General features: G+C 39.2%; 1 protein-coding gene across 3 annotated transcripts in view; it reads right to left on the reverse strand.

The window, feature by feature from the left end:
* The window catches only part of Dtnbp1 (dystrobrevin binding protein 1), a 118,662-nt gene that overhangs the window by 49,014 nt on the left and 56,654 nt on the right, over positions 1-12,994 (reverse strand). For all 3 annotated transcript variants that reach the window (XM_063259906.1, XM_063259904.1, XM_063259905.1), the window contains exon 7: positions 8,490-8,512. In XM_063259906.1, coding sequence (XP_063115976.1) covers positions 8,490-8,512 — 23 coding nt within the window. The remainder of the gene's footprint in view (positions 1-8,489; positions 8,513-12,994) is intronic.

The raw sequence follows: 12,994 nt of genomic DNA on the forward strand, positions 1-12,994 counted from the left end.
AGATACTGCTTCTTGGCATATCACACTGTCTTGTCTTCTGCTGAGAAAACAGAATAAGATCTAAATAAATAGGGACACATTCTACACTCATGAGTTGAAAGACCCAGTGCAGAAAAGACAATGCTCCCCAAATAGATTTATACTGCAACACAATCCTTATTGAAGTCCCAGTGGGCATTTACTGTGTGTAAATAGAAACTATCAAAGTGATCCCAAAATTTACATGGAAATGAAAGGACCTAAAATATCAAACTGATTTTGAAAAAAAATAGAGACAGAGAGAGAGAGAATTTAGACTGCAATTTCAAAACTTACTAAAAAGCTATAGTAATTAAGGCAATGTGGTGTTGGCAATAACAAACTGAGAGTCTCCTGTGAAATTCATATTTAAGGTCACTGGCTTCCTATAAAGATGCTAAAGCAATTTGGGGTAAGATGAGTGTTTTAAAATAGTTCTGAGACAACTGACTATCAGTATGTTAAAAAATGAACTGAGTCTTACTTCACACAAACACGAAAGTTCTCTCAAAATAAAACACAGACCTAAATGTACATGCTAATAATATTAACTGTTGCCATGAATGAGGAGATACTACAACCTTCATACACTGCTGATGGACAAGAAAAACGACTGGCCACTTTGGAAAGGGCTTAGTCATTTCTCAGGTTAAACAATCATATAATGCAGAAACTTTAGTCTTAGCTATACATGTAAGAGAAATGCAAACAGGTCACAAAATCTCGCACAAAAGAAGCTTAGAGAGCATTATTCACAATAGCCAAAACCTGGAATTAGTCCAAATGTCCATCAGCTGCCAAATGGAGAAAATGTAGAACATTTTTGCAATGGAATATTAATTTAACAATAAAAAGGAACATTCCACTAATGTTTTTATTTTACCTACTGAATTCCTTCAATCTTTCTTTCTCCCCATTCTGCCACTGCTTTAATTAAAATCTAATGGCTTTCCAATTACTCTGCTCTTTGTTTTGTGTTTTTTTGAGATGGGTTTTGCTATGCTGCGCAGGCTGGTTGAGCACTTGTGGGCTCAAGCAATCCTCATGCCTCAGCCTTCCTAGTACCTGGGATTACATGTGCCCTCACATCAGAATGAACTAATCTCTCTGACCCTAGACCTGCTCTTTTGTGTGTCTTCTGCACAGTTCCAGAAAACACTCAAGGAAACAAATCTGACCCTGCTGTCCTACTGAAACCCTTTGGGTTCTCCCACTTCCTGCCCTGTCTCTCTCAGTTGCAAGAGTAAACTTCTAAGCTCTCTATGAATAAAAACTTTTAACTTGCATCCCTAAAAATGTATATTCACATATCATATAAATGAATTCCTGATTATATGAATTCCTAATTTGCTGCATACACCTATACACAAAATTGACAGAAGGAAAGGAGTTCTCATTTTCCTCTCCACTGTTTTGCAAACGCACACCCTTCACGAAGTCCACCCATTCAAAGGGAAAAGTCCCAACTCTCCAGCACAACATACAAGGCTGTTTCCTAAATGTGCTAACTTTACCCTTCATCACTTTACCCCACATGCCTTATGCTTCAATCATGACAAATTATCTGTGATTCTTTCAATGAATAAGAAATAAAATTTTAACTTATAGTTTTGAAATAAACATCTCTGCATTTCTGCAATGGTTTCCCCACCCTTCTGCAATGTCCTTATCCTTTTCAGCCTCTTGAGTAGTCATCATTCACATCAACCGTCCTTGTCTCTCTCACCTTCTATTATCCCTAGATTGTGTTAAAATTAAATATTTTTCTATCTTGCAAACTCTGCCACAGTCCTTTAGCTCCCTGGGGACAGAGGACAGTTATGCATCCAACCAGAGTCTCTTATCACTTCAGTACTACCATATGGAGACCAGATAGTTTTGCCTTATGTCTTAAGCTAATTCCTGAACTGAACCAACAAAACCCACCCAAGTCTAGCACCTGTTATCAACTTTATTTGTGACATGCTAAGGGCTGCCAAGCAGAAACATGCATAATCCACAGGCGACAAGTAATTCAAACAAAGGAGACTCTAGAAGTCTTCTCCCAACTCTCAGATTCAGATGACCTCTTCAGCTGGATGATTTCTACTTCCACTCACACACAGCTGTCATCACTCATGGGAACTGCTTCACTTGTAAGACCTCCAAGTGAAAGTCCCTCCTGGACTACAAGATCCATCTTGACCACTGAAAGTGCCCCCTTTGTTTTGCTGGTCCAGTCAGGCCTCATCTAGTTAACCTGAGTGTGATGGTCTATCCCATCCATCACGCTCTAGCTGGCACCCAGTGTACACCACACCTGCTCAGCCGTCACACATGCTCTTCGCACTTCAATTTGGGGCTAACAAAAGCATTTTTGGAGTTATTCCTGTCATTCCAGCCCTGAGAATTCAACCTACCTTTCTTTATGTGGATGCCCCAAAAGAATCTCTTCCTTGCAGTGTCAACCTCTCCCTGCTTTATCAGCCATTCTTTCCTTCTCTAAGATCTCGGGGAGAGATCCGCTCCTGGATCCTCTCCAAAGCTGATTCACTGACTTTTTTTTACTCAACATCTGTAGGATCTTCATTCCTTTAATATCCTTACTTTTATCTTCTCCTCTGACCTTGACCCTGATACTACCTTATGTTGTATTTTCATTTCTGCCCAATCATGAAAGCATACGTTATTAGTTCTCGTACCTTTATTTCATAACTTCTCCCTTCTGATGTACAAACCTGGATTCTCCCTTTACAAACAGCTCCTATAGGTCACCAATCATTAATTCAGTGAGATCTTTCCATTCTGCTCAACTCTTGCAAAACTATCACAATAATCATTTTTCATTATTTTTCCCATTTCTCCTTTAAACTTTCTCCTCCCGTGCTTTCTTGTCCCTAAGTTGTTGTAGGAGTCTTCCTGTTCTCTGACCACTCTGGTCTTGTCTCATCCAATGGTTCTGCTTCCCAGAGCAAAGCTTTAAATCTATCTGATGTTTACCAGGCTGGCCTTAGCTGCCTCTTTTCACATACTCTCATGATGACCACACCACTGTGGCAGGATTAACTCCTAAATCCTGACATACTTTCACTTTGACATGGTAATTTCTGACATGGTAAGAAAATTTTACACTGAGTAGATTCTAATGGATATCTCATATGATATAACTGGATCACCTCTTGGCCATTTAATTCTTCAAAATGCAGTTAATACAGTAATCCATTAAAAGCACATGCACAAACACTTTAATTTTTATGATATATAAATCTTGGAAACAACCAAAATGCCCATCAACCGCAGAGTGGATGAAAAAATGTGGTATTTTATACAACGGAATACTATCCAGCTATAAAAAAGGATGATCTTGAGGCCCTTATAGGTAAATGGAGGCTATTTGAGAATATCCTCATTAGTGAAATAAACAAGACTCACATTAATAAATACCACATTGTCTCTCTAGTATAAGAATAATAAGAACTGACAGAATAATGGGATCCAAAAAGTATAACAAATATTGTAAAAGTGAAAAGGAAGGAAAGTGCTCTAAAGGATATAACAGTATGTATAGAGTGTAAGACAGATGACCATATTACTAAATTTCTGTTAGATCATTGAACAGAAGAGATTGCGCTATCAATGTCTGAGTGCCTAGACACTTCTTATGCTTTAATTTTGTAACTTTAACAACTACTGTTAAGATGACAATATGTAATGTATCAACTAGCGATTTTATGATGTTAATTTTTTTAATTCTGTATTCTACTTTTTTCTTGTTTTTTTATTTTATTTTTTTAATTTTCTCTTCTTTTATTTCTTTAAATAAAATTTTTAAAAAATATAACCACAGCTCTATTCACAAATTCTTTGAGCATGGATCAAATGACCGAATCCACACTGCATTGGAAGAAATTTTCAGTCTTATATAAAACAGAGCAGAAATTTGGGAAATATATATATATATATGAAATATATATATAAGAGATATATTTAGGAGACACACACCCAGAATCTTTCAGAATTTTTAAAATTATTTTTCCCATATCTTTCCTAATTCTTAGCTATACCTTATGCAGCAAATTTGAAAAGCTATTTCTCTATGCAGTTTTCCAAAGCTCTCAACTTCATGTTATTACAGTTCTAATGACATATTTGATTATTTTGCATTTTATAATAAATGCTTTTGTGAGTCAACACTATGCACTCTGGGTCAGCATTCAACTCAACTAACAGAAACAAGATTTGGGGAATACTGGCCAGTAGCCTATCAGACCCAAGCATTTAGCCTGTCGTGTCAGTAAGAACGGTGACTAAGAGGAAGGCACTACACAAGGGAGGAAGAGCAAGCCTCTTTTCCTCCCTTACAGTGTAGGCAGGCCACGCCACTTTCCCCACGGTCTATATAGTACTCACAAAATTTCCTTGCCCTCCTTTGCACACGATGAGGATATTTACAAAGAACCAACCCTGGCTCCTTGCTGAGTCTTTCAGTTAAACTTCTAAACTTCTCAAGTTGACACAATGTATGAACCATAACAGCAATGGGGGCAGTGGCATAGTTCAAGGTCACGAGTTTAATCCCCAATACCACCAAAAAAAAAAAAAAAAAAAAAAAAAAAAAAAATTAAGAGTGCAAAAATGATTTTTTTCCCCAAAAAGTAAGGTTTTATTGTCTTGGAAGCAAATACAGTTTTTTTTGTTTTGTTTTGTTTTGTTTTGTGTTTTGTTTTTGGTGGTACCGGGGATTGAACTCACAACCTCGCACTTGCCAGCGCTTATGCGGCTGAGCTAAATCCCCAGCCCACAAATTCAGTTTTAAAAACGCAATGTAGCGTTGAGTCCAGCTGATGGCAACCTGCTTACTGAAAGCAGTGTGATGGGGGCCTGCTGGGTGACACATGTCAGGGGACCTCAGGTCACGGCCAACCCTTCCATTTGGTTCCCAGACCACCATGTGTCACTGAAGGAGCTCCACAGTCACCAAAGCTCACAAGAGGAAAAGGTAGCCATGAACATAAAACTGCACCCAAAAAGTAGCATGCATTGGTCAACAGTGGTGTCACGACAAGTGACAAGCCTGCTCTCCCACCCTGGCCACAGGGACTCAGGCAGTAGCTGGCAGCAGGGTCCTGTGACCTCCACTGGCTGCACACAATGTAAGTGACAGAAATGTTTCAAATGTTTGTCTCTCCCCAGCCCTGCAATGTCACTGCTCCAGGACACAAAAAAAATTTATAATTTCCAAATAACAGGCGTATCTACACAGGCTGATATCCTCTAAAGTTAAGGACCTTTAAGGGGGTAAAAATCTCCTCTGCATGTGCTTACAAAGTGATTTTTTCTCCAATGAAAACATAAAATTTAGACTTTTAAGATCCTATTTTTTTCTTACTACTATTCAAGTGACAATTACTAAAACATATAAAAGAATGTGATCTTGAACACTGAAAACCTTCCTACTACCCAAACAACCGCATCTGGTTTTATAATACTGCAGGGATTTATCTTACATAGCAGAGTGAAAGGCAAACTTACTTGACTAAGTGGAATATAGAAAAGAGAATCCACAACTTTGTGAATGATACTGACCTATATTACTAAGGTTGAGGGTTTCTAATTTTGTGTTTTAGTCCCGAAGTGAGTTTTTCCCCTGTATAAAAAAAGGGTCTGAAAACAACTACAAGTTGAATAAAGTAATTGAAGGAGGTAACATCTTTTTATTTTCATGTGACCTAAAAAAGGAAAAATAAAGGCAATGTTCAAAAATAAGAAAACTGTAGGGCCAGACATGGAGGGGCACACCTGTAATCCCAGCACTCAGAGGGCTGAAACAGGAGGATCACTGGAAGCTCGAGGCCAACATGGGCTTTACAGTGAATTCAAAGCCAGCCTGAACTATACAGTAAGATCCCATCTCTCTCTACCAAGCAAGCAGTCAATATCTGTGTCTCAGAGATAAAAAAGGAACTGAGGACATGTTCAGAGTAAAGGCTTTGATTTTAATCCCAGTACTGCAAAGATAACACTAAAAAATTAGTTATAGTATGCTTCAATGAATTTTTAAATCTTTTTTCCTCCATTAATACTTTGTAAGAGCAATTAAATTTGTAATCTTGTTGCTACAGGGCTACTTATGCTTTGAAATATTAACAAAATATTCTAAAGCAAACAGGGTCTTGCCACATTACTTAGGCTGGCACTGAATTGGACTCAGTGATCTTCATGCTTTAGCTCCCAAGTAGCTGGGATTAAAGCACATGCCACTGTATCAAGAGTTAGGAGAAAACAACTTTTAATAAACACAGATACAAAAGGTCTGATATGATGTAATACTCAATTTAGAGTTTTTTAGGTTTTTTGAAACAAGGTCTCAGGCTGGCCGTGAACTCAATCCTCCTGCCTCAGCTGCCTGGATTACTGCTGGGATTACAGGTGTGTACCACCACATTCAGCAATTCAATGTAGGGTTTGCTCAAATCAGAGTTTAAATTGGCCTGTGGGTAGATCTGATATGCTGCTATATATTGCACATAGTAAGAAATGTGTTTATAAACAACATGTATCAACCTAAATTGAATTATTTATCAAGTAATTATGCAACACTAGCTCTTTTTGCAGACTGCTAGTCTCTTCTGTGAATATCATCATACTAAAAAAAGAATTCTTCAGCACTGAGATGCAAGTAAAGCTGACATTTTACATAATGTGTGCCCCTGCCTGTCTTTTAATATTAACTTGACTGCTTTTTTTCTGTCTCTTACTGTAAAATAAGATACTAGTCAACCAAAAGCAAGAACAAGAGGAAAAAAGAGCATTTTATGAGGATCTCAAATTTTAAACAACTGATGAAAAACAATGTTCATGAATAGTGATTCACAAACTGAATTAATATCACATGATCATTTAACATTACCCTCAACAAACTGATCACTGGTTTAATCATTTACTCTGGCTGCAGTGAGTCAAAGTGAAATCTAGCTAAAACAAAGTCTATTCAATTATACCCATCACAGGAAAATTCCTTTATACTTCTCATCCTGAAATAATATTGTTCTAAAACATCTGAACAGATCAGACACATGGACAATTCAACCAGAATGTGTTAGGACTGTGTCTAGATGCTCCCCACCAAAGCCTCAGGCAGTCATAAGTGGGGCTTTTTCAGAAGTGGCTGGATCTAGAGAGTGTGATGCTGGCACTGATTCATGGTGCAATGCCAGGATCAAGAGCACTAGAATTAAGGGTATGAGTGCTACCACCTAAGTAGCTTGGATAAGATACAAGAGATAGAAAAAGCTGTGATTGGCTGCTGCTTGCTTGCTTTGCTACTTTCTGCCTGCCGTGAACTGTTTCTCCTCTGCAATGCCACACCACCCTACCTTGGAGCCAGGCAAGTATGGACTGAAACCTCTACAAACTGTGAGCTAAATAAACCTTTCCTCCTTTAACTTTGGGTGTTGGGTATTTTTTCCCAGCAAGAAAAAACTAAGACAAAATATTTTACTGGAAAATCTTCTACCCATCACTAACTGTAAAGGTCACTGCTAGTTTATATAAAATATAATAACCATAAATCAAATCAGAAGTGATTTAATAACCAATTTAAAGTCTTCTTGGTTGTTAGAACAAATCTGAGAACAATGCTTTTACTACTTAATTGCCACTAACTAAAAAACAAACAAACAGCACACTGGAGGTATCTCAATCTGCTGGGAAGTTTGCAGATTTTCTACTTTTCATTAATATTTCACCAATAGGAACCAACCTGATCAAGAATGATTCTCCAGTGGCTCCCTGAAATTAAAATACATTCGTATTTCAGAATATATTTAATTAGACTCTCCACTATTACAGATGGGGAAAATGAGCATAAAAAGGTAAACACTCATCAAAGTCGCCCGATAGGTTGGTATGTTGGCACATGTGTAGGATCCCAGCACCTGGGACACTGAGGCAGAAAGACCACTGTGAGTCCAAGGTCAGCCTGTACTATATATAGTAAGACCCTTCTCATAAAAACAAACCAACCAACCAACATACACACATACACACATCAAAGTCACAAGATCGGGCCAGAGCAGGATCCAGCACAGGAACCTGCAGGAAGTACCAGGCCTGTGGGACTCACTGCAGGGTACACACTGACCTTTACCCACCACCTCCTCCCCAGCTGACTCAGACTCTGCACAACAGAAAGTGCAGTCTTCTCCAACTGACCCTCCACAACCTCAAACTTAGCACCAGGTCTTCCTAACATACAACTATGATGGTCATTAGCAGAAACTCTTCATTAGTATGTGTGCATCAGTGAAAAGAAAGTATCAAAACCATCATGTTAAATAAAACCTACAAAAATAGTATTAAACTTCTACTTTTTGATGAAAAATGTTTGGTTTAAAGAAAAAGAATGATTTCTCTTTGCAACATCAAGAGAGAACATCTGACATCAATTAACTCTCAACAACTTTAAAGTGAAAAATTAAACATAAAATTACCTTTGAAGGCTTCAAGCTCCTTCCTGTAAGGGAAAAAGAGAAAATGCAAATTTAAAATAATATATTCCCAGTGGAAACTGCTATTAGGTTTTAACAAAAATGTATGTACTTTAAAATGCCCAGACTGGTAGTTCTTAATACTTATATCAATTATGCTTTGTTAAACTACCAATACAATTAGCCTAAGGCAATTATACTCATTCATGTTATTACCTATAAATGACTAAAAATTTGACCAAATTCATATTATTAACACACTGTAAGAAAATAGAAAACATTTTAATGTCAGTTATGAATCATCTCATAGAATTTTATAAAAATACTTAATGCAATTTTCCCTCCACTAATAAATGCTGAAGTAATAGACTTTAAGATTTTAATTAAAATTATCCAGAACAGGTGTAGTTATTTCCTCTCTCAACAGCAAAGAAGAAAAGGGAAAAGCACATATCAAAGACTTGAGATCCACAACTCATCCTGTCACCAAAGGACATTGCCTCCAGGAATCTTCTGTTTATTTTGTCAATGTTAATTAGGGTGCTCAAAGGCAAAGCTTCCTAGGGAAATGTATGGCACAGAAACACAGATGATCAATCATAAAATAAACAGTTTGTGACAAAGAAGCAAAGGCAAATTGTTTTCAGATTTTCCCTTATCATTTTGTAATATTTTTTCTCAGAATTAATATTATAAAAAGTAGTTTTGAAGAGATGTTTCTTTACTAAAGGCCTGTTATCCTACTCAAACTGTAAGACATTTATCTTTTACTTGCACGATAAGTTTTACTAAAAATCTGGAATTGTTCTGAATTTGCCAATCAGTATTCTACATTCCTAATTACAATACCCCTTATGTTCCAAAATAGTTGACTACAATTCACAGCTGGTAGTTGGGCTGGCATGATGCCTACTAAAAGGCCAAGCAGATAATGTTCTTGCAACAGCTAACATGAAAGTTCTTAAATCAGATGGTCATCCCACTCCTCCTTTTCCTAAAAATATTTTTTATAATTTTCCAGCACCAGAGTTCATAAACTATGAACGAGAAAGTAATTTTCAGTTTCATCTGTTCAAAGGACTGTGTAATTAGTTTCCTTCACCCAACAGTCAGCTTCGTATTTACAAGCCTGGTCAGGTACAAATTAAAGATCCTTAAAATCTACTCTAGACTCCAATCACGGGATGAAAGCCAAAACCAACATAAGAGAATTCTGCAAAGACCTTTAATTCCTCCTTATTGATGCCCTCAGGGTAACAATTCCCTAAAGACATAGACAGGGAGCTAAGAGTAAACACAACACTCGATTCACTACTCTAAAGCATAATTCTTTTTCTCTGATTAGTCTTCAGTGAGCTCTTTCAAAATGTGACCATAAGCAAAATCTCTAAACAAGCACCTCTAGGTTTAGACAGGGAAAATAGAATCATTTCACATATACTATTCTCCAACCCCACCCCAAATCCCAACCACCATTAAAAGGAGGGCTGCAGTGCCTGTTAATTATGAGTAACTGCTGGGTGGAGGAGGAGGGAAATGCTGCCTCTCCCTAGGAGCCAACCCTCTCTCCCTATCAAGTAAGCCTAGCAGAATCTCTTTTGGGCTTTGTCTTTTGATGCATCAGGACTCTCAAACTACACAACTGGTCATGAAATTAAGTAATGTAATTAAGTTATCCTTGGACTCAATTCCTAAGAAGGAAGAGTGGTGGAGATAGTGAACACATAGATAACTGGTAGAGAGTAAAACTTGGTGTCATGGAACGTAAGAAGTAGTGATCAAGTAAAGCACAGAAGCACCACCAGCATCGAGGGTTCACCAGCATAAGGCGGACAGCACCATTTGTTAGCACAGTAAGCATCAGGAAAGCGGAAGATTTAAGAGTGGCAGAGGCAGCAGTGAGAGAAGGCACGGAGGCCAAAGGGGCTGGCCATGTGCTTGACCAATGGTTTATCCTCAAGCAAGTACTTCACAGCAGCAGGCTGGGTGAAGGTAAAGTATTGCCGGTAAAAAAAGTAGAGTTTTCGGTGTTGAGCTGCAAAATCTGGTTTTATTTTTAGCAGAAGAATAACATGAGCAAAGCTCTGCTTCAGGAAGAACACTCTTGCTGGGATAGATAGATGTACTAGCAAGGAAGAATAAAAGTGAGGAACGATGGGTGGATTTGGAGAACAGCTAATTGATGCCTGGTGAGAGCAATGTAAGTGGCACTGGTAATGAAAAACGTTTCCAATTTGAAAACTGCCAGGCAAGACTCAACAGCCTGTGACACAGGATTAAGCAGGGGTAGGCAGAAGGAGATGAGCACACAAAGCATGAGGATTCTAGACTGGATCTCCGAGACGAGGGTGAATTCACCATTAAAGAATTCAGGAAGAGGAACATAATCTGGGACTCGCTCAATAACCCAAGGGCAGGACACCTATGTCCAATGTCGGTGCAGCTTGGACTCCTGTCCCCTTCAGCTCCAACAGATTCCTACTCCTTCACTCTTGTTAACTACTGTTTTGGTTTTTTTTTTTTTTTCTTTTTTTTGTATTTTTCCCAGTACCAGGGATTGAACTCACGACCACAGGCTTGCAAGGCAGGCACTTATGCCACTGAGCTAAATCTCCAGCCCCACTATTAACTACTGTTACAGGCAACAGAGTCAGACATAAGGCAGTCAGACAGGACTGGACCTTCGAAGGAGCCAGTGCAGAAGACCAGCTACCTTGCAATCTTGGAGAAGACACCTCTGCTGAGGGCCAGATCTCAAGACAAAAGGCAAAACAAATGCAGCCACACCCTAAGCATGAACATCAGGGAGTGACATTGTAAGTAACTCAATCACCTTGAGGAAGCCAGGAGTCATTAACCCAAACCCTAACCAGCAAAGACCCTCTTCAGTATTCAATACCCACTTGGTACGAGACTCACCTCCCCATCTAATCTCAATTTAATCAATTTTACTGAGCAATTACACTTGTAAACTTATTGGTTGACCAGTTCTGTCACACCTCATGCTCAACTGCTTTGCAAGTTCCTATCGCTTGCCACCATGGACCCACCTCACCTCATAGTTTTGCTCTATAAAAATCCCTGGAAAAGGCAGGATCCTAGGCAACCCCATCTGGACCCACACAAAACCACTCACTTTCTCTCTCAGACAGAAACTTTCTCTCAATAAATATATTTTGCTCTTAACCTCTGCTGTTCCTAAAATTCACTCTTCCATTTTAGAGAACACCAACTCATACCGGACATCTAGTAGGTTGGGAGTTTCGTTCCCCTGTATTACTACAAGTTTGCGCGGGGCGCACTGTTTCAGACTGAGCTTCTGCACCAGGCCCCTACTGACTGTGCCAAAGGAGAATGGAGTCATTCCTGCTAACTGCCACATAATCAAACTGAAACTTTACGGACATTGTTATGATTTATAACTAGACGTCACTCAAAAAGTAATGCATGCATAGGTGAGGCCTTTGAAAGATGACTGGTTTATGAGGGCTTCCGTTATAGCCAGTTTGCTGGCAGGAGGTGGGTCTGGTCAGAAGAGCTGGGTCACTGGGGGGATGACCAGGGGGTTGGGCTTCCCTCTTGGCTCCTTCCTTGACTCTCTCTGCCCCACAGCTACACGCAGTGAGCAGCTCTCCTCTGCCATGTGCCTCTGTCATGCCATCCCACCTTGGAGCTTGCAAACCATACAACGAATGAAACTTCGAAAAGATGAGTCAAAAGAAATCTCTTAAGTTGTGGGTGTCAGATATTTTGCCCAACAAAATATCGGTGAAGGAAGTAACCCCCAAATTCCCAAAACAGGTCAGTGTTTCCTAAAAACAGGAGATTCCAGCTGATATAATTTAGACACAATACAGGTGTGTCTCCACAAGGGTTTGTGTGGTGGTATTAGAAAGTGAGTCTACCAGGAGGCCATGGGGAGCACTGCCTGAGGAGGGATTAACAGAGTGTTCAGACTGGCCCCTTCCAGCTCTCTTTGTAGATGCCTGTCTCCTTGTGTGAGCTCTTCTGCATGTAATCCTTCACTGTGATGCCACTCTCCACAAGGCCTTACCAGAACTATGCTCTGGTATCTCCAGAATTTTCAGCTCCTGAAACCTCCTTTTTAAATGTTACTCAGGTATTTGTTAAAACAATGAAAGATTAACACACCAGCCTGGTTCAGCATAACAAGGAGGCCCTATGCTTCGACACTCACAAAAATACTAACCTGAAGTTAACTACTATGGCTTGAATGTGGGTTGTCCCCACCAAAACTCACACTGAGGCTTAATTCTTCAAGGCAACTTGTTTAGAGGTGGGGGCTAATGCAAGGTGTCCGGATCATGGGAGTGGAGTTCCATAAAGAGATAAATGCTGTTTTGCAGAAGCGGGTACTCACAGGGCCAGATGAATTACTGTGAGGGTGGACTGTCAGAAAACAAGGTTTGCTCCATGCTCTCTCTCTGCACTCTCACTTATATGTCTGCTTTTCCACATGTGTGGAGCAGGATGCTCTCACCAGAAGT

The sequence above is a fragment of the Cavia porcellus genome, unplaced genomic scaffold, assembly GCF_034190915.1.
Source record: "Cavia porcellus strain 051 isolate PalLab524CR breed Dunkin Hartley unplaced genomic scaffold, mCavPor4.1 scaffold_13, whole genome shotgun sequence".
Taxonomy (NCBI): Eukaryota; Metazoa; Chordata; class Mammalia; order Rodentia; family Caviidae; genus Cavia; species Cavia porcellus.